The sequence below is a fragment of the Gossypium arboreum genome, chromosome 5, assembly GCF_025698485.1.
Source record: "Gossypium arboreum isolate Shixiya-1 chromosome 5, ASM2569848v2, whole genome shotgun sequence".
Taxonomy (NCBI): Eukaryota; Viridiplantae; Streptophyta; class Magnoliopsida; order Malvales; family Malvaceae; genus Gossypium; species Gossypium arboreum.
Window position 1 is genome coordinate 10,085,252 of NC_069074.1, and position 27,247 is coordinate 10,112,498.

At 32.0% G+C, this 27,247-nt stretch overlaps 5 protein-coding genes across 7 annotated transcripts; 4 read left to right on the plus strand and 1 right to left on the minus strand.

Annotated features, from left to right (window-relative positions):
• Window positions 1-3,718: 3,718 nt before the first annotated feature.
• LOC108453786 (protein ANTI-SILENCING 1-like) lies at window positions 3,719-9,177 on the plus strand. 2 transcript variants are annotated; one of them, XM_017752085.2, is made up of 12 exons: window positions 3,719-4,377; window positions 4,658-4,829; window positions 4,919-5,101; window positions 5,186-5,517; window positions 5,614-5,640; window positions 6,000-6,092; window positions 6,832-6,910; window positions 7,050-7,140; window positions 7,785-7,890; window positions 8,029-8,145; window positions 8,675-8,748; window positions 8,871-9,177. In XM_017752085.2, exons 1-11 carry the CDS (start codon window positions 4,024-4,026, stop codon window positions 8,729-8,731), a joined length of 1,611 nt encoding a protein of 536 aa, XP_017607574.1. In that variant the 5' UTR covers window positions 3,719-4,023; the 3' UTR covers window positions 8,732-8,748; window positions 8,871-9,177. The 2 variants fall into 2 exon arrangements, with proteins under 2 accessions (XP_017607574.1, XP_052884584.1); XM_053028624.1 differs by having other exon boundaries at window positions 8,675-9,177.
• A 397-nt stretch (window positions 9,178-9,574) lies between these two features.
• LOC108453787 (probable histone H2A variant 3) lies at window positions 9,575-11,918 on the minus strand. Its single transcript, XM_017752086.2, has 2 exons — window positions 11,592-11,918; window positions 9,575-10,019 (listed from the first exon to the last, which is right to left on the minus strand). Exons 1-2 carry the CDS (start codon window positions 11,697-11,699, stop codon window positions 9,723-9,725), a joined length of 405 nt encoding a protein of 134 aa, XP_017607575.1. The 5' UTR covers window positions 11,700-11,918; the 3' UTR covers window positions 9,575-9,722.
• A 1,565-nt stretch (window positions 11,919-13,483) lies between these two features.
• On the plus strand, window positions 13,484-14,463 carry LOC108450473 (uncharacterized). The gene has a single exon (XM_017748114.2). The coding sequence runs from the start codon at window positions 13,670-13,672 to the stop codon at window positions 14,048-14,050; it is 381 nt and encodes a 126-aa protein (XP_017603603.1). The 5' UTR covers window positions 13,484-13,669; the 3' UTR covers window positions 14,051-14,463.
• Window positions 14,464-16,025: 1,562 nt separating this feature from the next.
• Window positions 16,026-18,845, plus strand: LOC108452156 (cytochrome c oxidase subunit 5b-2, mitochondrial-like). Of its 2 annotated transcripts, XR_008283273.1 has the most exons (6): window positions 16,026-16,641; window positions 16,890-16,977; window positions 17,088-17,141; window positions 17,668-17,747; window positions 18,436-18,634; window positions 18,723-18,845. XR_008283273.1 is itself a non-coding variant. In XM_017749912.2 (5 exons), the coding sequence occupies exons 1-5, from the start codon at window positions 16,580-16,582 to the stop codon at window positions 18,446-18,448; spliced, it is 297 nt and encodes a 98-aa protein (XP_017605401.1). In that variant the 5' UTR covers window positions 16,026-16,579; the 3' UTR covers window positions 18,449-18,845. The 2 variants fall into 2 exon arrangements, 1 of the variants encoding a protein (XP_017605401.1); XM_017749912.2 differs by having other exon boundaries at window positions 18,436-18,845.
• Window positions 18,846-22,815: 3,970 nt separating this feature from the next.
• Window positions 22,816-26,621, plus strand: LOC108452104 (uncharacterized). The gene is made up of 9 exons (XM_017749850.2): window positions 22,816-23,362; window positions 23,528-23,642; window positions 24,689-24,725; window positions 24,938-25,007; window positions 25,106-25,210; window positions 25,593-25,743; window positions 25,855-25,937; window positions 26,073-26,166; window positions 26,263-26,621. The coding sequence occupies exons 1-9, from the start codon at window positions 23,332-23,334 to the stop codon at window positions 26,345-26,347; spliced, it is 771 nt and encodes a 256-aa protein (XP_017605339.1). The 5' UTR covers window positions 22,816-23,331; the 3' UTR covers window positions 26,348-26,621.
• The last annotated feature ends 626 nt before the right edge of the window (window positions 26,622-27,247 follow it).

A 27,247-nucleotide genomic window follows, 5' to 3' on the forward strand; every position in this document is an offset into this window, starting at 1 on the left:
AAATTCACCATAAATTTTAAAGATATAATTAGGTAGTGTATTTTATATTATCAGAATCCTTATTGAGTCTATTTTCAGAAGAAATAAACCTCATATTCATATGAAGTTTGTACAGAGAGAAATATGGTTCGTAGTAAACAGAGGTCAGACCAGTCAAGTCCTGAAACAGGGGTAACTTTAACTAATAAACTGTACTAAATGGCCCAACCAAAAATTCTAGAAAAACATTAGTAGATAGGTATATGAGTCTAGATTCAGGGAAAATTTACGGATCTTGATTTCGAGTTTCGTAACTTGAGATATGATTTTTCTTGTGACTGTGATGCAAGTAGCTTAAAAGCTGCGAATGTAGAAATAAATAATCCAAAGTTCTAAATATGTTAAATTAAGCTTAGTAACACCTCATACTCGACTCCGACGACGGTCTCGGGCGTGGGGGCGTTACATAATATGTATCTTACTATATCAATATTCATTTCATCAATAACCATTTCATAAAATCATTATTTCATATATTTCATTTCTATATTTCAATTCAATAACTTATTCTATTTCATATCTAAAACCTTACAACGTTAGTCTTTCAATAATTATTTAAACCAATATTTTTCAATAAAATAATTATAATTAATTCATATGATTATATTCAATTAACTCATACACTATTCCATTATTTCCAATTCATTCTATTTTCACTTCTTACTTGATATTTTAACAAATTCATGAACCTTAAGTTTATACTTCAAATCTCATGTCTCAATTCAATTCATAATTCAACTTATAATTTCTTTCTCATATTTTTAATAGTACGATCAATTAAATTTATTTAATTTTCTCATTTCAGTTATTCACCCTATTAAAAAACTCGGACCTTGGTGGATACACGGATTCCAACCAAACGCACCAGTACGATACATTGTGCCTAAAACAGCACTTAGTACCTAATCAATATATCGGAAATAGTATCGATACATAAAGTGCCTGAAACGACACACGTGGTGTCTAATACGACACATATAGTGCCTGATCGGCAAAGCCGATAAATTCTCATACTCTTTCAATCCTATGGCATGCCAACTATATCCGATTAATAGAGTATTCAAATCATTTTTCTATTTCAAATTCACTTTCCACTTTCTAATCAATATACAATTCAATACCAATACATATTTCAGATATTCACATATAATCATACTTCTATTCAATTCAAACCACTTTTCAATCAATACACAATTCACATATTCACGCATATTCATAATTTAATTCACTTTTATTCAATTCATATTTTTAATTCATTTTCCAATCAAATTCAAATCACTATTTGCTTTTCAATCAAATATACCTTTCAAATACTCACATATTTTCTTCATTTAATTCAATTTGATTCAATTCAAATCATTTTAGTTTCCAATCAATACACTTTCAAATATTCACATAATTCATAATTCAATTACTTAATTCAAATCACCTTTAATTTCCAATTTGTTCATGTTCAATTTCAATAGCCATAAACATTTTTGAATCAATTTCATTCAAATTAATATTATCATTTCAATTGCTTACCTAATTTTACTTACCATGCATTTTAATTAAAATATAACAAATAATAATAAATAGATTTGAATTATAGTAATACAAACCGTGATTTCTCATTTTTACTCATTGTCCACTTTTTCTTTTTCTTTCTTCGCGGATGCCTCGGGTGTGATATTGGCAATTTGAATTTGAACCTTGAAAACCCTAAATTATTTCTTTTTCTTTTTCTTTCTTCTTTCTCTCTATTTCGTCCATGCTATTATGTTGTTTTAATTTCTTTTTTTCTTTACTTTACTATATATATAATATAATAATATAATATAAAATATATAATAAAATATAATAAATATCTTTATTTTTAATAATATAATATATATTAAACTTAAAATCTGAGATTTTAAGGATTAACCGCCTCAACTTATGCTTTTGGTTTAATTTCCTTTTAGTCCTTTTCACTTTCTTTATATTATATTTGTTTATTACTTTAACAATAATATAATATATAATTATAACAAATATCTATTACTTAAATAATAAGTAATTTTATCATCACTTTACACTTGTCTTTATTTATTTTATTTTATAATATAATAATAATTAATAAATATCTTTTACTTATTATTTAAGAAAATATACAAATATATTACAAGTGTATTTTCATGTATTTTACACATATTTATTGTCATCACCATACATTTGTCACTATTTTAATTTATTTAATAATAATTTTAATATAAAACTATAATAATATATATAATATATAATAGAAGAAAATCATTTTCTTCCCATTTGTCGCTCACCTAATGAAATAGACATAATTGCCTATTTAATTCTCTTTATTTTATTTTAATCTATAATTAAACTTTTACCCTTTATTCAATTTAGTCCTTTTCTTAATTTTTCCTAACTAAGTTAAATTCACCTAATTAAAGCTTAATTAAACACACTACTAGACTCATAAATATTTTTAATAATTATTTACTTAATTTGGTTTATTAAGACGGAGGCCCAATAATACACTTTTCTAATACCGGTGAATTTTGGGTCATTATAAGGTGAATTAGTTTGAATTAAAGTTAATTAGGTATAAGGATTAAATTGAATAAAGTATGAAAGCTTAATTATAGAATAGAGAAAAGTTGAGGGACTAAATAAATAAATAAACCAAATTGTGAAAATTGTGTTGTAAAAATAAAATACATGTGTAATAAATATATATATATTTGCTTATTATTTAAGTAATAATTATTATAATATAATAATATAATAACATAAATAAAAGAAATAAAACAAATAAAGGAATGAAAAGAAAGAATAAACAAAATAGAAGAAAACGAAATAGGGATAAAGAAAGAGGAAAGAAAAAGAAAAAAAAATTAGGGTTTAAAGGTTTCAAGCTTAAGTGGGACGGGTATAGTGTGTTACAATTTGGTCATAAGTTCGTATTTTTAATATTGAAAAAAAATTAAAACATGAGTTTTTTTTTTCTAGCTAATCTTTTTTAAAAATTGGTTTAGCCAAGTTGTCAGGCAATACCAACCTGACCGAAGTGACTATTTGGTCACAAGTTCTTTTTTTTAATACCAAAATAATTAAAACACTAGTTTTTTCAGCTAATTTTTTTAAAACTTTTTTCGTGCCTTCTATTGATCCAACTGCACTTAAAAAAATAAATTTTTGTTAAAAATAAAGTGATACTGCCGATTGATCAAACGACACCCGTATTTTACTGTGTATTTTACTTATTTTTATAAATATTATTTTGTTATCTTATTTTTATATATATTAATTTATTTTATATTATTCATGTAAAAAAAAACCCTAGAATTTCATTAAAAATTCCTAGAAAGTTCTTTTTAAAAGGCCCGTAAGAGAAAGGCGCGTGGAAGAGAAAATCCCGTTGGTAGCGAGTAGGGTGATTCAGGCGCAGGTTGAGCCTAGGCCAGTCGCCCATGAACTCTATAAACAGGCGGCATCCTTAATTTATTTTATTGTTCCAAACGAATAATATTCACATATATTTGTACTCAGCAGTTAATTTCCTTTCCATGAAGCTTGTCATTGTCATTGCAGCCTTTAATTGCTTTCTGCTTTTCATATCACTAATTTTCAAATAGAAACTTATGCTCCCCGTATCAGTATCACCCTTCCTTCCTTGAACAAAAACAAAGCCCCTCCCCCGCCCCCAAGAACAAAAAAAAATAATCAATTTCATTCTCACTTCCTTCAGTCCGAATACATTTTACGTTTTTGGGTTTTCCTTCCTACCTTTCTTTCTAGTAATAATGTAATATATTAGTAGTTTGTAGTCCTTTTTCTTTTTTCTGTGTGATTTTGGATGTGTTTTTTAAGTATTTTTTGCATGAACAGCGACAATGTGAACATGTAAACATTGTGTTCTTGTACTGTAAAAAAAGGAACAAGTATTTTTTTTTATGCACCCTTTTTGTTTTTGTTTTTGTTTTCTTTGTTTTTTGTTAATGCAAAATGTCACATATCAGAGAGAAGAATCGAGAAGAAAAAAACCTTGGGTTCAAATGGGGTACTTCGATAGGGGCTGGAGCGAAGAACAGCGACATTATGTTTTACGAGTCCTTTATCTTTAAGGGTGAAGAGTATTTTGTTTACGATTGTGTTTACTTTGACCTTGGACAACCCGAAGCTTCCATTGGTAAACTAGTGAAGTTGTTTGTGGGTCCAGACCATGTTAAGAAAGTTAAGGTTGTTTGGTTTATGCGTCCTAGTGAAATCAGGAACTATTTGGGTGATTATGAGCCTCGATGGAACGAGATTTTCTTGGCTTCGGGTCATGGACGTGGGGTTTCCAATATCAATCTCGTGGTAATTATCTCATCCGTTTTTATTGTTTATTTTGTTCTAACATTTTCTTTATTTTGCTTATTTTTATAATTTTAGTCATCATTTGAAATTGTTCTCGTGTCAATTTATTTGTCTTGATTGTTATATAGTTTGACTCTGTAGTAGGCCTCGTTTTGACTACTCATGATGATTGTGATCGATCATAAAAATGTGCAGCTTTTGCAATTGAGTGTAAGTTTTATGGCAATCAAGATAATATGTAAATTAGTTATGCATGATCTTCATGTTTTTACACATGTAGGAATCGATTGTTGGAAAATGCAATGTCGTCTGCACATCAAATGATCATAGGAATCCACAAGCATATTCTGAAGCAGATTTGAGACGGGCAGACTATTTCTTCTGCTGCGTTTTCGATGTTGGAGAGCTTGCAATATCGGATACTTTTCCTGATATGGTGGATAGAGTTAAAGGTTAGATTATTATCTGCTCCGAAATTTTAGATTGAAATAAACACAAGCGATGCTGTAGAAGGATTATTTGTTTCTCTGAATGTTTGCAGTGGAGCACTTCTTCAACAAGAAAACAGAACAAAAGCTGTTAGGCCGAATCAATCTCAAATCAAATGTTAAGAGGCAAACTCAAAGACCAAATTTATCTTCCAAGATAAAAGTAGTAACAAAATCAAATGGTGTTACTGTAAAAGATGATAATTCTGGTAGTAGAGTAAGCTCATTGGTGAAAGGTGATTTCTATGTATTCTTTTCTTTGATAATGTATCCGTAAACTCAATAATTAGATGAAATTAGATTGCACTTGGCACTTGCAGAATCAAAGGTAGAACCAGTTAGCATGACCAAGCAAGTGCATCTTCCAAGTGAGAATATCCCAGTAAGGCCTAAGACATCCAACTCTAACAGTAGTACTCAGCATAGCGAAAGCTCACAGTGCGAAGCTCGAGATGAAATTGATAAAGCTGAAGTGAAATTTCCTAAAGATCCACTTACTAGCCCTGATGAGGTCCAGCCTTACAAAAAGAGGAAGCTTTTTCTGGATGAGAGGACAAATGATAAAGTTCATAATTTTGATGGTCAACTAGGACATGATAGGGGTATAAACATTGATAATCAGCTTGTACAGGTTTCAAGAGTACCAGATGATGTACTTTCCACATCTTTTTAGTATGAGATATCGACTTGTATGTTTCTCTTAGGACTTTGGCAACCCTTCTAATATCTTCCATTTTGACTGTTGCAGGATAGAAGGAATTGGTTCGAGCAACAAGTGAGTTGAAGCCTTTTTTCTATTACCATTCACCATTATTTTCTCTCTAGTTGTTTTTCCAAGTTTTCATGTAGTTGCTTCATCCTTTTTTTTTTTGTCACCATATCTCTAAAATGTCTCCCAACATAGTTCATAGCAGATGTTTACCATTCATATAATCTTTTGTAAACATTATCCTTGCTACTTTGAAGTCTTTTTGGTGTTTCACCTTCTTTTGTGATATATAACTTTCATAGCATGAAGTATATTAGCTTAAGGCTAAAGTTTAAACATGAAAATTGGTCATTTTTGAGATAGACTGGTTGATAATATCATCTCTTGATAAGTTTTATCTTTTTTTATCTCCTATATTTCATTAGCCTTGGGAGCAAAGACTTGAGAGAGCTCAGGAATCAGGTAGTCTGGTCTCACTTGAAAATGTGGATCCATCCTACACGTCAGAAGAAGTCGAGGTTTGTGATATTTTTCTTGGTTACTAGTTCATAGTGTCAAATTCCTTGCTGGTGATTTTACTTGTTTATTTTTTAATCCATTAAATAATATTTTTATTCATGTAATTAATGTAAATATATTGTTCAGAGCATTGAACATAATTAAAATATTTCTACAATAAACAATTTCCAAATTATAATTAAAGTTTGAATTAAAATAATAATGAAGTTTGAACTTTCTTTTAATGATATTTTAGTTACTAACTGAATGAAAATACTTAAATGTTAAATGTTAATGCATTTTTTTACAACGGTGAGTCCTAATTTTACATTATTGAAGTGCAAGTCAAAACCAAATAAGTTAAATCTTAGTGAAAGTGTAATTTTAATTTTAATAAAATATTTTTCTAATTTTCAAAATTTTACAATGAAAATAAAATATTATTTTAATGCTAATTTAGTAATATAATAAATAATAAAAAACATTTCTTCGGTTCAAAAGTTTCTCCAAAATCATGCTTATATATGTTCTAGATTATAGATTACTCAAATCCAAAAAAAGTAGTTTGTGTGGTATGAAACTATTGTGAATAAAATTTTAGATTAAAGTTGTTAAATTACACATGCATGTTGCTATTCTGCTTGGAAATGCTAAGTATATCATAATCTTGCAGAAGAGACTTTGTTGAAGTTTCCTGGACCCAAATATATATATTCCTCATCATTTTGTTTACTAGTTTATCCGGAATTTCATTGTCAGGATCTTGTTTGGCATGCATTTAATGAGAAGGTTGAGGCCAAAATGATAGAACAGACAACATTTTCTTGCCCTTGCTATGGTACATCACCTCCTTATGGCTTTCATGCTCAAAGTAACTTTGTGTAACAATCACATGAACTCATTGGTAATTGATCCTTGAGTCATCTGTTCTGCAACTTCAAGCCTGAAAGTGTGAGAACAATCCTGTGTTTGAATAGGTAAGGCTCTTATCATATTCAAGTCAAAAGAAGCAGCTAACTCAGCAATTTTCCAATTAATGAAGAGATGCTTAATGCTAGCTGATGGGAGGTATTTAATAAGTTCATCATATTAGATTGTTTTCCTTGTTTTTCATTTGCAAACTTACAAATTTTCTTTCAAGTTAGATTGTTGCTTGCAGATGAAGAGGGAAAGAATAGTAAAGAAAATGGGGAAGTTGTAATTGATAGGGTTGCAACAAGAACTTAAAATTTTGTATACGTTGTTAAGCACCCAACATAAGCATGGAGATGTTCGACTTAAATATAAGATAACAAGAACCTCAAAACTTAATTGATATGAGATATAACATTTCTCGACGTGTGGTTCAGCAAGAGCTTAGACATGGGCAAACCCACAAGAGGTGGACAACCTCACGTGGGGCAATAAAATAGAATAGAACTCAGGCTTTGATATTACATTGAGTATCTAGACTAAAACTAACTGGTAATAGCTGAAAAAACTGTTTAACTTAATATAAGATGATAGGAAAACCCTAAGTTGAACACATGTGAGAGCACTGTATTAGCATATCCACATGTTTTAGTAAATATCAATAACATTTTGGTTCATACTTTCATTATACATAAATTGTAAATTGCCTTATAGAGTTCTTGATATATTAACGTACTGAGGTATTACTTTGTTGGCAGAAGAGGTGTACTAGTACTACTAATGGTTTTCTTTACTTGCAGACCACTAATTGCGAGGAGAGAGTCTTTGAGGAAGGGTGCCAAAGTGGGATTTGTTGGCCATCTTACCGTTGACAAACTCCAACTTCAAAGGCAGACTGAAGATATGGTAAACTTAATTTTTGCATCAACTAATTCATGCTTTGTTGAAGTATCATCTGCTCTTCTCTTTCATATCGTTTTAACTATGCTTATTTGTTTATAATTAGGGTCTATTTGAAATGTCTTTTTTTTTTTTTTATCCCAGAAAAAGGCAAAGTCAACATCACATGCTTCTCAGCCCAATAACATTGAATTTGATATGGGAATGGAATGGCGATTGCTGCAACTACAATCAGATATGTGGTGGAAGGCATTACATGAGGTGCTTCCAATGCCATCCTAACTTCTTTCTATTTACTTACGTGCTTATATAACTTAAACCTTAAAGTTGAGCACAAAATGAAGATTAAATGTTTATTTAGGTATAAAATAAAGACTAAGAATTGATTTATAATGAAGGTCCAGCCTTTTTTTTGGTTATTTTAGCTAAAAAAGAGGAGACAATTTTAGTAAAAATAGGTTTTGGAAATAAGAATGGGGTTATACAAGATTAAAATAAGCATGCTATAAAAGTAGATGTTATGGAGACAATTTACCAGCCAATTTTCCCATTGTATTAACCTGTAACTTAAACTTTTCTGAGGGGGCTAAACTGAACTTTTACCATTTTTGGGTGGCCAAGGCCAGTGCCACCCCTGCAATTTGCTCATCAATGTTATCCTATCCTACCTATAATTTTTTGTTCTAAATATGACCTATTTGGATTTAGTTACATACATTATAGTTCCTTTTCTATTTTTACTGGTTTCAAGATTGTTATATCTCTGGTTTTCTAACTCCTGTCTCAACAGCGACAAGCAAAGGAGATAGAAGCTGTTAGAAACCAGCTAAAGATGAAATGGCAGTAGATAGCAACCATTTGGAGGTATTAACATATCTAAATACAGGCAGGGTTCGAATCTTACAGGAAGGATTTTGCTTTTATGCATCGCTAAGATGTATACGGATTAGGACCCCATTAATACACATATCATTCTCCATATTCAGGTGTGGGATTCACATTTTTGTTGTGAAACCGTACTTGTGAGTGGTGATTGAAAAGCAATGAGAGGAGATATCTAGGCAGACGAGATGCATGCGATAGGGGTGGCCTTTATTTTGGATTAGCATACAATACTTGTAGAGTCAAACTCAGCTAGGTTAGGGGAGTTTGTGAAATTAGAAATGGGATGAGATCTTCCAATTTTTGTGTGCAAGTTCTTTCCGAATCCTATTTGGCTACCTCCCAGTTTCCAGCTGAACAATGTCAATACGCTTATCAATGTACAAGTAAAAAATTCCTTCAGTTTATGAACATTTATTTCTCACGATAAGCTTATTATGACTTAGATTCATAGTCCTATGGAGGGAAATATATTATTGGTAATTCAAGTTTTTGGGTCTTACATTCAGTGTCATCTGGCTCTTTAATCACCAAATTATTAAAATGATATTTTTCCTTACACGGGACTAAGAGGCATGAATCTATCGTATTTAAGTTTTGTGTGATTTCATGAACAAGTAACGATAACGTTATTTACTCTTACATGAAGAATAATGGCATGGCAGAAAAATTGAGCAAAGGGAGATCAATGAATAAAATTGAAGCAATGGATCTCAGATCCTTAAAGCCATCTTTCTAATTCAAATCCTTTAAATTTTCCATAAAAACATATCAGCGGTATGTATTAGAATCGCAACTTGAAGCCATCTTTCTAATTCAAATCCTTAAATTTTCCATAATTAGCTTCTCGAAAACAATTTATCCACCTTGTCCAGAAACAAGCAGGCCCCAAAAACATTTTTCAGAGCTTAATATGGCTACAAACAAAATCCAACAGAGAAACCAATTAACATACACTACTCCTTAGAGGATTTGTTGATAAGCGACTTGTGAATGTGCGGGATAACACCACCTCCGGCTATGGTTCCCTTGATCAAGGTATCAAGTTCTTCGTCACCCCGAATTGCAAGCTGCAAATGCCTAGGCGTTATACGCTTAACCTTCAGATCCTTGCTTGCGTTACCTGCCAGTTCTAGCACCTCTGCAGTCAGGTACTCCAGTATGGCAGCAGTATATACAGCAGCTGTTGCTCCAACCCTTCCATGTGCATTAACTCTTGTCTTCAACAGACGGTGGACACGACCCACCGGGAACTACATTGAGTGCATACAATACAATAAGAATCATCTCATTATAACTTCAATGAATTAACTGTACATCTACTAGAGAACAAAGTGTAATGAAATATCCAGTCTATCTTCCATCTTAAAGATGATGATTTATGCCTCATCACATACAGAAAACCCAATTTATCCAAAACAGATGCAGAATACAGCCTCACTTCAAACGTGGAGAATTATGCTGATTTGGGAGACTTCATAACTCATTAACCAAAAAAAAAAAAAAAAAAAAAACAGCTACATTTAGCTAAGAAGAAAGACAAGTTCAAGGTACTAAAACGTCCATCGAAAAGCTTCCTAGCAATACTTAGTCTATCGAAAATTTATGAAGAATACAACCAATTAGCACAAGTTCAGGGTATTAGGTGATAGTAGAGGGTGATCAAAACAATTATGAGTCTGAAAGGATAGCAAAACCAATATCAAGGTGGAACGAGTTAAGAGCTCTCAATGTGGAATAAGACATCTCATACAACTAACACGCATATCAGTTATCACTATTGACAAGAACTTAATAGGCATCCCTTTAATGTTCTTCAACAATATGGACAACTTCGAAATTGAAAAAATTTTATGTAACAGAATGCTACTTTTAGTATGGTCACAAAATCACCTATCATGTGGCTTTAATAGGCAAAATTTCAATGTAGCAAGTGGTTATATTGTTTGAGCCTATTTTCCAACAACTGACTCTTAACGCTCCTTTGCCAGAACATACCATATAGTATGGTCACAGATCTAAAACGCTATGACAATTGAAGGTTTCGATGATGAGGCAAACCACTGTTATCAACATAAACAAATTTTCCCAACTCCCCAACCCAGCTTCCCCCCCCCCTTTTTTTTGGGCCCTCATCATGTAAATGACAATTAATAAGGCAGAACTCAGGACCATAATTATTCATAGAACACTGTCCCCTTTGCAACAACTAATATCATAAAACATGTAAATATTTTGATGAATGAAGGCAATCCACAAAAAGCACAATTGTTCATACGCTCAATCCAAACATCAACAGAGGCAATGGCTACCTTCAGTGCCGTCCATTACAATAAAATTAAAACTATAAGCTTTTATTTATAGAGGGCATTTAGCAAGACCATGGGACCCAGAAATCAAAATGAACAGAAACGTGCTATGACGATTGGACTTGCATCAAAAGCCAATATTTAAAATTATGCCTTAACATAGCAAAAAAAAAAAAAAACATTCATTTCCATATGATGCAATAGATCAGGCAGATTTAAAAAAGAAACAGCAAAACACTAATGCAAATTCCCGCTTAAATAATTCCTCTAATAATTTTAGAAAGCCTTCTTCTCAAATAAATACATAAATATTAACAATTGCACGGAAATCGACATGATAATAACTTAACAAAGAAAAATCTCCGTTTCTTGACCTGAAACTATATTTTTGGCAGGAATTGGAGAATGCTTCATAAGTACAAATCTAATACACGAAAACAAAAGCAATAAAAAAGAAACAGCTGATTCAAACTGAAAATTAACCCCCGGGGGGCGGGGACACAGAGAGAGAGGGACCTGGAGACCAGCACGAGATGAGCGAGAGATGGGTTTCTTCTTGTCCTTATCTTTGTCTTTGGCGGATTTGCCAGCCGTAATCAACCCTTTCGCTCCTTTACCCGACATTTCCACCAAAATTACTTAGGGTTTTTATTTATTGAATAATTAATTTTGTTTACCTGTTGGAAAATATGTGCTTTGCTTGGGAAGAAAAGGCGAGAAATTGATAACGTTGATTTGAAGAGAAGAGGAGAAAATAGGCTTATGAATAAAGTTGTCCTTTGGACTGCGAATAAGAAGAGAGGAATGAAATTTCCCAATGAGACCTTCACAATATCCGGCCCAAATTGAATCGGATCCAAACTTCATCTTTTAAAAGGTGGATTACACTCGTATGCTTGGAAATTGCCTTTTAAGTAAACTATTTTTATTTAAATTTAATTATATTAATATAAATAATATTTTAAATTAAATACTTGTAAATCTTCAAATTTTTCTCGACATAATAATTTATTTATTATATCATTTTAATGTGTAAGGATTATGAATCTAAGAACTCCATTATTTTATAATAGAAGAAGGCTTCACTTAGATAAATAATTTATATACATATTTTTTAAATTTTAAGGAAATTGTAAAAAAAGAGAAGAATTTAAACACTTTGGAATTTTACTGAGAAGTAAAATAAAAATTGAAGTATGTTTATAGAGAAATAAAAATTTAATCCAAATGTATTGAAATTGTATTTGAAAGGACAAAATTAATAGTAAATAAATGCCAAATCAACCTATGGGTCAAAAACTAAAAATTCATTGAAGTTAAGTTTGTTGATATCAGATTTTTGGTTCAATATTTGAACAATTTATCCTCCATTTTCATATAAAAAGTAAAATAAATATATAGAGAATTTTTATTTTTGAAAATAATCAAATAAAATTTATCTCATGTACTTTATAAAATTTTATATTATCAATATTTTTATATATCAACTAATAAATTATTAATATATACAAAAATTTCGAATCAGATTTTTAATTCAAAATTAAATTTGTATCATCGATATAAATGAAAATACCAAAAATACTTAAATATTAATAATATAAAAATTGTAAAATGTGTAATACACATCGAATCCATCATCTTTATAAAATAATCATCCATATGTTCTACATATTTTGGTGTCTCAATTTTCGGCTTTATGAGCTTGGTTTAGAGTGCACAAGTCACATGTTTAGGGAAAGTCAAAATATATTTTAGAAGGATGGAAATTAAATTTTAAATTTTAAATTTTAAAATTTAATAATTATTATTTTATAATTTAAAAGAAATAAATTAATTTTTATTATTTTTAAAGAGATAAAATATATTTTTATTTTTATTAATTTAAATTTTAACTTTCTTTTAAATATTTAAATAAATAATTTTCCATTTTAATGACATCAGGAACTGTGAATCCAAGTTACGCAATTGTGTCCAAGGCCTAGTGAGATAAGGAGCAAAAATGGAGTAATAGAAAATTAAAATACAATAAAGAAAATATAAAATTCAAGAATATGGAGAAGGAAATTAATTTCTCATCCTAATAAACGATGAAAATAACTTTTAACGGTCAATTCATAATTGATTGGAAATGTGATTTTTATTATATTTAATTTATAGGAAATTAAAATAATCTTTTTGGGGCAAAAGAAACCCTTCCTTGACGACTCCGTCATGTCCCCATTTTGCACTTTTTTGTGACAGCTTACCATAAAAAAAAGTGCACAAATAAATCCAAAATAAATAAGTCCCTCCGCACTCTCTTCCATGCAGTCCACGTGTCCTATCTTATCCACTTTTTCACCTTTTTCAAGAGCTTCAATATTCTCTAGTCGTTCCGACTGTAATACTTGTGTAACCCACCAACCATAGGGCTAAGATTTTTCCACTGTGCCTATATACCCTCATACCACAAAAGGTTCCAACGAGCCTAGCCCTTATAGACCGCAGAGGATATTTTCCCGATCTCAATCCACAAGACCTAATGGTGGTCTTTTCCCCTCTGCTTCATTTACCAAAAGCTCTCACCTCTCTCTCTGAGAAACTCTTTGTTTTCCATGGCGACAACTCTTGCATTCTCCCTCTCAACCCCGATCCGGGCCTCATCCGGTTCACTTCAAAGACCCGATCCAAGTCGCAGAAAACCCGTTTCTTCCTCCTCCTGGTGGGCTCCCCTCTTCGGGTTGTCCTCCAACCCCGATTACCTCAACGATGGCCATATCGGCGTCACATCGGAGAGAAATCCTGAAGTATCCGAATCGGACTTAGATCCGGGTCGATCCAGATCCAAATCCACTCTCAGGTGCTTCACCGAGGAGAAAGCGAAGCAACTTCGCAGGAAGACAATGGAGAACGCGTCGTTTCACGATATGATGTACCACTCGGCGATCGCGTCTCGTCTTGCGTCCGATACGTCGGGTTGGCCGGTATGTGATTGAGGCCTAATAATTGCCGGGTTAACGGTAAGAATAATTTGTCGAAATGAAAATCTATGTGGAAATCCTGAATCCTGCGTTGTTGTTTTTTTATTATATTCGTCGGAAATCTGGGTTATGTTTAGTGTTTGTGTCAGTTTCGAGGAAAGAAAGTTGATTGTGCTTTGTAATATTGATTTTAGACCGTAGGATCGGTGATGCATTTGTATCTTTAGGTGTTACGGAGTCGATGAGTGACTTCCGTCGCCTCGTATATGGTGGGACCCATAGTCGTTGTGAGTGCCTTTTTGATGACGTGGAGGATGATCTTTTTTTTATGGTATACTAATATAGATCTTTCCACGTCAGCTTTGTCCAGGTGTGCGGGTCCCACCGATCTCTGTGGTTGAATAAAGTAGTGGATTATCTGGTACTAAGGTGCATCTCTCATGGATTGAAAGAATTTCATAATCTGAGTTCGTCATAAATTGATACGGCGAACTATCCAGTATCTTTACACGTTCAGACAATTGGAGTAAAACATAAAACTCATGCATAACCCAGAAGGAAAAGTAATTCATTGAATCTAAAACAAAAGCTCTTTTATCACATGTCTCCCTTAAATATTCATTGAATCAAAATTGATGTGCTTCGAGTGGGCTGTTCCTTCCAATAATCTTCACAGAAAAGTTGCCTCCATGGCAGACCCTAGCAATCAACGCTGGCTACCAACATAACTCGTCAAAAACCCAATTAGGGAGCCCGTTCATTGGTGTAGGGAAAGGTCTAATCGCTTACAATAGGAGTAACATTACAATCTAAATTTACTCTACTTTCAAAATATTATATTTTCATTATTTCTAGTAATAAATAAAAATTTAGAAATTTTAGATGAAGGAAAAATTAAACACATTTCTTTGTATATGAAATAATAAAATAAAAATATTAATAATTACCTGATAATTAAAATAAAAAACAATTTATTAAGTGATTTATGAATAAGTTTCTTTTGGCCGAATACATAATAAGTTTAGAGTGTGCGTGTTTATGAACAAGGATTTACAATATATATATATATATATATATATATACGGTTTCTATGACTTTCACATTTTGAAAAAAGACAACCCTTCTCAAAAAGTTTCCTAAGGAAGTATTTTTGGTTTCTTAATATATCCATTTGAGCAAGTTTAGTAATTGATTTTCGTATTTTGTAGATCTATTAAGAGGTAGTTCATAACTAATTTTACTTAATTTTATATAAAACTTAAGCAAAACTAAATATAATAATTAAATTTAAAATTTAAAATATTGAATATGAACCTCAATTATTGTAAGTGTTAATGTTCTTAAACATGTTTATATTTAATCATATTATAAAATATTAATATAATAATTTGTTTTAATAAAATATTTTATTTAATTTTTAATATCAATAATAATTTAAAATTTTAAATAACATTCTTAATATTTTATTGAAATTTCTATACTATTACATTTTATAAATATTTTGTAATGAATATTTTACGTATAAAATATGAATATTTTAATAATATAAAAATATTTTTCAAAGATCGCTTAACCTTACTTACCCTTCTTGCTCCATTCTTTTACTATAAATTTTAATGTAACTTCAAATTAAATTCTAATTAGGTATTGATTTATTAAATCTATGTAAAATATTACTATATTTTAAAATAAATTTTGATTGTGAAAAAAGTAATCATATAATATTTTATAATAAATATAATTTATATTAAATTTTCTTCATTAAAATAATTTTTAAAATGATTTGAAGAAATTCTACCATTTACACAAAATCATTAAACAAACATATTTTTAAAAATTGTTCCAATTTTAAAATATCATTCTCCAATCAAAAACACAATCTTAATTTGATGAAAAAAGGTCATCCAAAATAAAAAGAACAATCTCATAGTTCTTGATTTATAAAGATACGTTATTAAGTACTCTTATTTTATTTTCTCATTGAAGTTGAGTTTAAATTCATATTTGAAAGATAACTATCCATATATAATAATAGATATATAAATTATCAAGAAAAGAGAAATCATAATAACATTTCTAAACTGTCCAAACCTCACGAATGAATAAAAAGTTAGATTTACATTGGATCTTTCTTAAATCTTCCGTCTTATGTGCCTCCAAATATCTTCCTTTGTTGGGGTGGCAATTTCCCACCTGAACCTCACCAAGCCTATAAATTCGAACCGCACCGAGAGCCCAAAATTCCCGGAAAGTTTGCAAGAGCCAGCGTGACCCGAAGAAAACATACAGTTAACCCAATCATCGGCAACGTCAGCTTCCACATTTTCCGAATCTGTCCTCTCTCTTTTGGCACTGAAAGTGAAAAACAAAATCGTTTTTATTGTTTGATATTTCTCAAAAGAAGCTGGGGCGTGATCACCAAAATTAAAACCTTCAGATCTTTGAATTCAGAACTATGTGGAGAAGGCTACTGATTCCACAACTAAAAACCCTAGCCACAGTTCCACGCCGATCCCCTTCTAAAACGCCGCTGCTTCAGTTCAAATGTTCCGTTTCTCCATTGCCTTCCTCATCGCTCCTCACTCGCCACTTAGCTGCCGGGTCAGGTAACTCTAATTTCCTTATATCACTCTCAACGATTCATTTTGGTTTTAAGCATTGCATCCGTTAGGTAGAGTCTTATAAATTATATAAGTGTTCATTTATATCTGTATGAATATCTTAAATCATCATTAATTAATGGGCTTCGAAATTACGAAGAAGATAGAAGTTTGAGTTTAGTTATTTATTTGAAAAGCATATTGTCGATGGGGTATCCGATATTGATTTCCTGTTTTTGTTTTTTATTTGATAGGTTGTATACACATGTGAAAAAGAGGGTTGAGGATGTAATGCCCATCGCCACTGGTCATGAGCGCGAGGAGCTTGCTGCTGAGCTTGAGGTGATGTTTCCTCTTACGGTGTCTGATTCAAATTGTCGAGTATATTGTTGTAACTTCTAAACATTATGACTAAATTTTGATATCCTTTTTTTTTTTTTGCCTTTCTTTAGGGAAAGAAAATCCTTGAAGATGTAAACAATCCTGTCGGTCCTTTTGGCACAAAGGTTAGTATGTAATGCCTTTGACAGTGTATTACAATAGAAGAACTCGTGTTTGACCATGTGCATTATATCATATGGAAACAATGACAGACGGCGTTTTAATTAGTGAAAACAATTTTTCTGCTGTGTTCTTTGTTGCATTCATTCTTTTATTCTGTTTGTTTGTGGTTTTCTACATGGCTTCAAGTGCTCGGAATTTTGTGCACTTCCATTTAGATGGTTTGCCTTTTACCTAATGGTGATATTTCGTGAAGCTATTTATACTTAAAACTGTTATTTGGTTTTTCATAATGCAAGTAAATTATATACCAGAAGATGTTAGCAGGTGCATTATTTTGTACTATTGCCACACTCTTTTCGATGTTGTTAACTTATTTGAATTGCCTTCCAATTTTCTGTTAACTTAGTTTTTGCTTGTATAAGTTCGAACTAAGGTTGTTCTTGTATGTTTTCCTCATAATTTTACAAAATTTCTATTCTGCTTGAACAATAGTGAAGCTCATTTGATTTACCTGTTTAAAAAATGCAGAGGATGAGCATGATGGTGTTTGGTTTTGGCTGGAGAAAGGCAAGCTGCATGAGTGTCCAGTTTGTTCACGGTATTTTGTGGTGAGTGGATATCTTGAATTAGAAAACATTGATTTTTCTTTAGATTAAGCTGATATATTTGATTTCACATCCAATATCAATTTCTTTGTATTCGTTGGACCCATATCCAGCTTAGAGGTTTCTGTTAGCCCATTCATGAATTCACCAAAAACTCTGAATTAGTTGTTAATGATGTGGGGAGTTATGGAATAAATAAATAGTATTAGTATTATTCTCAGTTAGGCCTCTAGGCTATAGTCAACTAGCATGGTTGAAAAACCAGTTGGTGCAATAAATAGCTTATATATATATGGGTATTACTTTGGTCAGCTGGGTTCTGGTTACTTCATCTGTAATTCTGTAAATATGATCAGTGAATGCAACAAACAATTATTTTTTAGATTGAGTTGTAAATGTTTTAAGATATCTAGACCGTACCTGAAGGGAGTAATTGGAACTACAACTCTTATCTGATTTTTTTTTGCCACCCAAAGCCCAAAAGTTTGAAACTAAGGTTGTGGCTCCAATGCTATGACTGAAGCGAGTCCTGGACGCTTTCATTCCATTCCCTTAGTCTATTGCCCTCTAAAGCAATTAGGAAAATGAATGAAATGGCATTCTTACTCTTCCAGCCTTGTTGAACCTGTGCAGAATTCGGTTGTTTCCCACATTTAGGGTTTTCCTAACTATTTCCACTGTTATTTTGCAGTTGGAAGTTGTAGGTCCTGGAGGACCTCCGGATGGACATGGAGACGATCATCATTTATTGCAACTCAGTTGTTCCTATTGGAATAAAATTGGAGTAAGATGGAATGATGTCCAGTATACGGTGCACCTTCAAATGCTAAAATCTTCATGTCTTGTTTGATTCCAATTGGGCGGCAGTTGCCCTCGCAACATTTGAGATGGTATGACTTTTTCTTTTTTGGGCAATCTAGAGACGGTGGTCTGTTTGAACTATGAATCTTCTTAGGTGAACTTTTAATGCGTTGGCAGATAATCTATGGCTGCCTTTCCATTGTTTCGTGAAAGAAACTTGCTGGCGTTAAACCATTATTCTGGTTTTGCTGGCGTAACTTTGGAATATTGAATCTGAAATTCACTGGTAACTTTTCATCAGATGCTCCATTTTCTTTTTCATCTCTCAGTCAGTACCCAAAATATTCCCTTAGCTCAGATCAATGTCCTTGTCAGTTGGGAATTGTTATCTCACGCAGTTTTAGTAAATACGGTTTTATATCATGGTGAAGAAGATTTATATATTTCTATTTCAGTTTTGAGTAAGGGTGTGTTCATCTTGCATTAAATTAAATAAAAATTTAAAATGCTGAATGTTCCCAGCATTAATATGTGTATATATATATTTAAAAAAATTCAGATTAATTGGTTTATCGAGCAGCTTGAAGGGCATAATTTTTAGTTTCTTCTAGTTTGTCAATTTTCTTTTCTTCCCTACAAAAATCACGGGTGAGTCATTTTCCATTAAACCCAATTAATGAATTCAGACGATCCTATTTGACTAATGCATTAGTTAATGAGTTGATCTCAATACTCGATTAATTGTATTAATTACACCAACATGATTTTGAAATATTGGTTAAATGAATGAGCCTACTTGAAACTATGGCCAATTAAAATCCGTTCTTAGCCATCATAATTTAACCAAGCCTATTCATTCAAAAAACTTAAAATCATTTAATGTGTAAATTAATTTGATTTTAAAAGTTTGTAATCAAATTAACCCATTGAGATTCACTAAACCAATTTTATATCTTTCACTCTTAGCCATTTTCTAAAACAAAAGCGTGCGTGGATTAGAAGCTAAAAACAACAAATACAAAGGACAGGAAAATGAAACCTGAAGAAAGTGACATTCATATTCTCTGCAACTTGTATTCTAACCGTCTTTCCTCTAGAATTCTGCAATATCTTATTATTCATATTAATTTGCTAGAGATTACAACGACAACGAAAAAACCAAAAACAAAAAAGAATTAGATTCAAAAATCCCCTCACTTTCCGGTTAAAGCTTTTATATTGCCATTTCAAGTCTTCACTATCACATCTCCTTCCTCAATATTTAAGTTTATAATAAAATTGTTTAACGTTCGCATTTGCTACAATATTGTCTTTATTATTATTATTATAGAAATGATATAATATTATTAATATAATACTACATTAACTTACCTCACAAAGTGCACTAGGAACATTGGTTAGCAAGACTCAATAAATTAATTTTAACATTTAAGCTACAACCGATCATCCCTCGTCCAAATGTGAAGGTTCTTGCTGTGTTAACCGTGTTCATTTTTAATGTTATAAAATATGTCAATCCGACATAACATATTTTATATGGTATAAATAATAAATATATAATAAACATTTAAAATTATTTATATCTTGAAACTTCTAAAATTTAAATAAATAAATATTTTTTTAAAAAAATAATTGAGACTCACAATGTACCATATAGTACACTTTATTTTAATTCTTAATCCATTTGTACTATAACAAATAGATTTTATTCTTTTTAGTATTTGACTGTAGTTTTAAACTTAAAACAAACAAACCCGAAAACAAGAGAGTGTGAATCCCAGTAATGGAATAGCAGCCTCTCGAATCATTTATCTTCTGCTTTCTGAAAAGACTTACAAGTTCTAGGGGCCGTCCAATTAGACCCACAGTTTATATATTACATCAATGCCTTTTGCATGTAGTTAGATTGTCAAATTTGTAATGCTGGTTGTGTGAATTTTTCTTATATTTATGATTCTCTCTTTGTATTGATCTTAACAAATGATATATATATATATATATATAATAATGTAGGTATAAACTCATTTAAAAAAAGTGATATATTTAGAGAATTATATTTTATAATAATTTTCGATTATGTATAAGATGTAAAGATAAAAATATGAACACAATCTTTTTTTAAGAAACATAAAAAGAATCCATACATATGATATGTCAATATCCCATTTAAATTTAAGAACTAATTCTATATCTTCGTTCACATTGCGAGGAATATCGTGTTGGGGTCGAGATAAATTCACAAAATTTTTGGAGGCAAAGTTAAAAACTGTTGTGTTAAAAGAGATCAAATTGATTTATTAATTTATAATAGGGCCAAAAATATAATTTCATTTAACAAAGAGGCTAAAGTGACTTAATTGCAAAATTATTTTTGTAGAGGTACTAAATGTGCAGCTTTTCCATTTGTCTGCCCCTGACTGCGCCCAACTTTGATTTTTGGAAAAATGTTGGTACCCTAATCTTTTAACCTATATTCACTAATTAAATTGTTAAGGACAAAAAGAACCCTAAACCTTCTATAAATTCTATATGTTTCCGAACTGTTGTGGAGCAAGCTCAGTCCATGCTTACATGAGAACCTGCTTTTCGACCTATACTCTTAACTAAATGACCTAGATTTGGGTGAGTGTTAGACATACGGGGCGAATCGAAAGATGGCAGACAAGGGCTTTGGGCCCTCTCCGATAAAATAGAGAATTTTTGTTTTTAGCCCCTTTTAGAAATTAATAATTTAGTTTAGTCCTTTTAGCATGATCTTTTTATTTTTATTTTTATCCCGTTCCCGATAAAAGATTCCTACCTTTGCCCTTGTATATACGTATGAAATTTCTTCCCCCAAGTTTTATCCAGCTTTGCAACAGGACTACTTTAAGTTTTCTCATTTCTGTTTTCCGTTGCATCTAAAATGCAAAAACTACGAATATGGTTACAAACATATAATATATATATTTATGTACAACTGTTTTCTCCCATTTATATGAATATAAATGGCTTGAAATGACAAAAAAAAGGGAAAAAGAAAAAAAATAATAGTATGTTGTTATCCTTTTGGTAAAATAGTATGTTGTCTAAATAGCTTTATACAAACAAGTTACTCCAAATAAAGCCGCTTTCTTTGTTCTCATATATATATATGTGTGATGTTAAAACCATTGGTTTTCCCAGATTTCAAATCAAATAATAAACAAGCTTTATCCAATACCTATAAACATCAGGTAAGCGGACTTTTTATATTAGTAATAAATTAGGCAACACACAGAGGTAGTGCCAACAGCATATGTTGTTTATCACTCATAATAACCTAAAGAATGAATGAACTAAACCCAAAAGATTAAGCATCATTCCAATGTGAGTGCGTGTAATATGTATATATACTTGTTGACATTGATGCTTGCCCCAAATGAGTGTTTGGTAGCAAGTAGGGGTAAAGGAGTTGACAATGAAAAAGTTGGGCCTCATTGTTTTCTAGACAACATGGGGAAAAAATTACTGAAAAGTTGACCTATAAGGTAATGAGATGTGAGCATTCAACACCATAAACCAATTGTCGCTTGCCATGTCAGCAATATGTTCCCCTTTAGTCAAACCAGTTAAATATAGAGTTTGCATGTGTGTCGTGACATTAGTTGGATTGGATGAAATCCACCAAACCTAAATTTCTTTGGAGGTTGCATTTTGTTTGGTACAAAAGTGATGGAACAACATGGGTTCAGAGACAACATTGATATGAATGAATATGAAACCAGTTAAATAGTGGGTCTGCAACTCTGCAATTTCCAATGGTATTAGTAATAGTAAATAGGCTTTTTAGCATCTATGTTGCTTCCAGCATAGCAAATAAATAAAAATTCCTTTTTTTTTTTAAGTCAATATTTTCATGTTAACCTTTGCATAAATATGAAGGAAAACAAAACTTTTATGGTGGGAACTGAGCAAACCAAAAATAATGGTGGCAAGCAGAAAAGGAAGATAGAGGATCACATGCTTTTCTTTTCTTGCTGTCTCTTCCACAAACAAATTGAGGTTGGTAGACTTTACAATACTAATATATATATATAGAGAGAGAGAGAACAAAAAAGCAAACTTTACAAAATATATACGAAAAATCCCCCTCAAAAAAAGAGAATGTAATTAGTTTATACATATTTCTGTACGCATGTATACATGTGTATGTATCTAGTCATGAGTCATGGAACCTTTCAGTATATTTCCCATTATACCATGAATTTGTACGGATGTATGAAAGTTGAAATTTTTCTGAGTTTTTATTGTTAATGGGTATCGATCAAATCATCAAAGAATTCATAAACAAATGATTGAAAGAAAAGATTTATCTTTTTATTTTTTTTCAAATTTTGATTATTCTTTTTATTGTTTTCAGTAATATTCTGTTGAGTTGTTGTAGGGGATTTTGCTTTATTGTATGGCCACTGCCCACAAGCATAGATTCTCTCTATATTGCAAATCTTTATTAAGGGGATGGATGATGGAGTGCTGGCGCTCTGTTCTGCTCGGATTCTCTCTACTATTGAAAAGATCATTTGCTTTTGTCCTTGCCTTCCTTTTCAAGGATGCCCTTCCCTTCGCTCCTTTTTGAGTTTTCTAGGCAATTTTTAGGCTGAGTTTGTAGCCAGCTGCACTCAATATTCACCTGTTTTATTCCATTTTCACATTGCCCTTCCTGCTTATAAATAGGCAATACCCCTTCTGGGTTTTCTTCATTGTGTCACCTCACACTTTGGCCTGCTCTTTACTGCATTCTCACAAGTACTAGGAAAACAAAAACATGAGTTATTCATATCAGACCGTCGGCTCCGGTTTGCTGCTTTCTTTGTGTTTACTCCTTTTTCTCAATGCATTAATTTCTGTCAGATATATATAGGGATTGATGATGCCTTTTAATTATTGGATTCATTTATAAGTTCTCAAATTAATGTTTTATCTTCTTTGAACTTAACCTTTTATGGGTGCCATTTTTTTAGGTAGTGGAACTGCTAGAAAGACATTCGACTTTGGAAGGACGCATGTTGTTCGACCAAAAGGAAAACACCAGGCAACTATAGTCTGGCTTCATGGCCTTGGTGACAATGGTTCTAGGTATTATTGCTTCTCTTTTATCCTCTCATTACTCAGTTGCTGTATTGCCTTTTTGATTATCAAATAAACCCATCTTTGGATTTACAAAACTCCTGCATTTGTCACTTCGTTTACTACAAACAATCTGCTGAAGAAGCATGATATGTGTCCTTTAGTATCTAGTTCATATCCATATGGGACAACCAGGGTGTCAATCGCTTTTTCTATAAACTTCATTCATTGAATCAAAACTATCCCATCCCAAACATGAGAACCATAAACAGACATACGGTTTTGTGCCATCCTTTTGAATTTAAGCAAAAATCCTGTATCAGAAGATTGGACTTTCTGAATCATTAAAGAAGAAAAGTTGTTTGAGAAAGTCAGCATGATTTATTTATAAGAGGGGCCATATCATGCTATGCTTTTCACTGTAGAGTTGTTATGCTTTCTTTTCATTGTACTATTAAATGGAATAAGTTGGATGGAGATTGGAGAAAGCAGTGCAGCTGTGAAATAATAATATTCATTATATTATTCTTCTTTATTTGTCTCATCTGAGTGTTAAGCTCAATTTGGGAAAGCCTCTAGATGTGAAAATGAGTATATTCCATGTTCATAGATACTGGACCACAAACTTAACTTGATTTTCTCATGCCAAATTGACAAAACGTTATTTATCTTTTTGGCTAAGGATATTCATGTTTGTTTATTATTATTTGTGTTTCTAGACTCTTTTTTACTTAATCCCACAGCAATAAAGCACAAATTCTAGATTCAAGGTAAAACAGGTTTTTATCACTAGCTTTTTACTCTTTATCACCTTGCATGGACAAGAGTGGCAAATTTGCAGCTATTTTGCCTTTGGAATTCTTACTGCTCTCATATTATGACCTCTTCCCAGTATTTGAGAAAGTTTTTATTTCCTTATTTTCTTTTTCAAAAAAAAAAAAAATAGAGAAGCTTTATCTCCTGTTGCATTTTCATGTGTAGCTGAGAATAGAACACAGAAAGTCAATTAGAAAACTAGCATTTTTATCCTTATCTTTCTTCCTGTTGCGTTGCAGCTGGTCCCAGATTTTGGAAAGCCTTCCTCTACCAAATGTAAGGATGCTTTCATAAATTAAAAATTATACTTTCTGATACACATATTGCTTCTTTGTTACTTTGATTCAGTTATGAATGTTGTGGATTTGAAGCATATATCTAGGAAGTTCTCGCAGAGTCATTCCTGTACCTGTAACCGTATCTATGTCAGACATGAATAGTTCAAGAGAAATAATTCTTATATATTTCTCTTGATTCTATTGTTTCAGATAAAATGGATTTGCCCCACCGCTCCTACTCGTCCTGTGGCCATTCTTGGGGGATTTCCTTGCACTGCATGTAAGTTAATTTTTGGTTCTTTTAATCTAGTCTTGAAATAAGCACTATTTTGTAATGCTTGCCACTGATATAATATTTTTTTTAATTGCTTGCATCAGGGTTTGATGCTGGTGAGCTTTCAGAAGATGGTCCGGATGATTGGGAAGGTTTAGATGCTTCAGCGGCACATATTGCAAACTTCTTGTCAACAGAGCCATCTGATGGTATTTTCGAAGGCTTTATTTTTGTTATCAACAAAAAGATGTATCCTACAAGATTCTAACGCAAATTTCTTTCAACAATAAACTAAAAAAATGCTTTAAATTGAACTTCAAATCAATACCTGCAAATGAAGTAGCGGTTTAATTTTTACCCCTTTTTCAGTTCTTAATTTTTGAATAAAGTTTAGACTTGAGTTAGAAATAAACATTTACTAATGATGGAATATGCTATCTTATGCACTATTTATCCTCCTCCCCCAGACTGTAGTCTTTTGGTCTTTGTGCCATTGTCTAATGTTTCATTTCGTTAACTGTATAGAATATTAAGACGATATATAAATTGATGTTTTAAATACTTACCATCATGTCAACTTTGTTATGACAGTTAAGGTCGGTATCGGAGGCTTTAGTATGGGTGCTGCAATGGCCCTCTACTCTGCAACCGCTTATGCTCTTGGAAGGTATGGAAATGGAAACCCATACCCCATCAGCCTAAGGGCAGTTGTTGGATTAAGTGGATGGCTTCCAGGTTCAAGGTATGGCATCTTGCGGGATTACTTTTCTAAAGAAGTCATTTGTAAACTATTTCATGTCATGTTTTCTACTTCTTTGACATGCAAGCATGAGATTAGCTATTTGCTTGGCAGGGGATTAAGGAACAAAATAGAAGTATCCAGTGAAGCCGCAAGGCGTGCTGCATCCTTGCCTATTTTGCTTAGCCATGGAACCTGTAAGTTTCTTATGTCTCGTTTAAGCAAGTATTGCAACCTACTTCATCTCACAGTTCAAAGGCTTTGCGGACAAGCATTAAATTTCTCCGTACCATGTTTAACATGATCTGATCCTCCTATAATATCTATTGAAGGTGATGATGTTGTCCCTTACAAGAATGGTGAAAAATGTGCCCAATCATTGAGTATAGCAGGATTCCGAAACCTCACTTTTAAAACCTATGAAGGGTAACTGCATATGTTTCTGCAATAACAGTAATTACAGCTCATTGCTAATTGACAAACCATGCATGATCTGAAGTATTGCTTGATTTGGGTGTTCAGGATTGGACATTACACAGTCCCTAAAGAGATGGATGAGGTCTGCAATTGGCTTACAGCAAGGCTGGGGCTTGAGGGATCTCGTTAACTGTAGCACGGCACCGGTTTATAGTAGAAGCTAATGGAAGAAGAACAGAAGAGGGAAACAATAATGTTGGAGAAAGAGAGATAAAACTGCATATGTATAAATAAGGTAGTTTAACAAAATGGGTTGCTAGGGTATATGGTATAGTTGAAATAGCCCTCTTTATATCCCCTTTTGTCTCTTGTATTTTTTTTTTTAGCTGTGCTGAAAATAAAGTTTTGAATGCGTTCACAGCAATTTGGTATGGGTTATAATGTGAAATGTGAAATTAGTGGCATCCATTTTCTATTTCCATATCCAGAAACTTTAACTCTCGATTATGATATATACATGTCAAAACTTAAGCGCAGTTTGTTGTAGCAAAACTATGGGACTTTCACTTATATCTCATAGAACAAGTCCTATACTTGGGAAGGAAAAGAAGAAACAGAACAACAACTAGCCAGCAAGCATCAAACATCGACCTCTCCTTTCATGTGAATCCCTCAAAATTGTAAGACAAGACAACTGATGGTCGCCTTCTTTATCTTTGGGCTTTACCAAATTTACCAGTAATGTTTCTCCTAATGCACTTAAAAAGTTACTTTTCTTTTTTCTTTTTTTGCCTTTTTTCCTTCATTGTTATGAAAGGCCATTGATGCAGCTCTTAATGAAGATCAGACAAGCTGAGATTTAATTCTTAGCTTTGCGTTTCAATGGGGATTCACTGATTATATAATCCATGTGACAGTTATATGGGAAATTTGGTGGCACCCTAAACCTCACCATACACTTCAATAAATAAAAAAATTAAAAACAAAAGAAAATGAACATTTCCTTCTCCCTATTTCATGTACGTGATGTTGGACATCAAGGTCGTGCTTCTTCCGGTGGAAATATTTTTTAAAAAAAATCTCCTAAAAC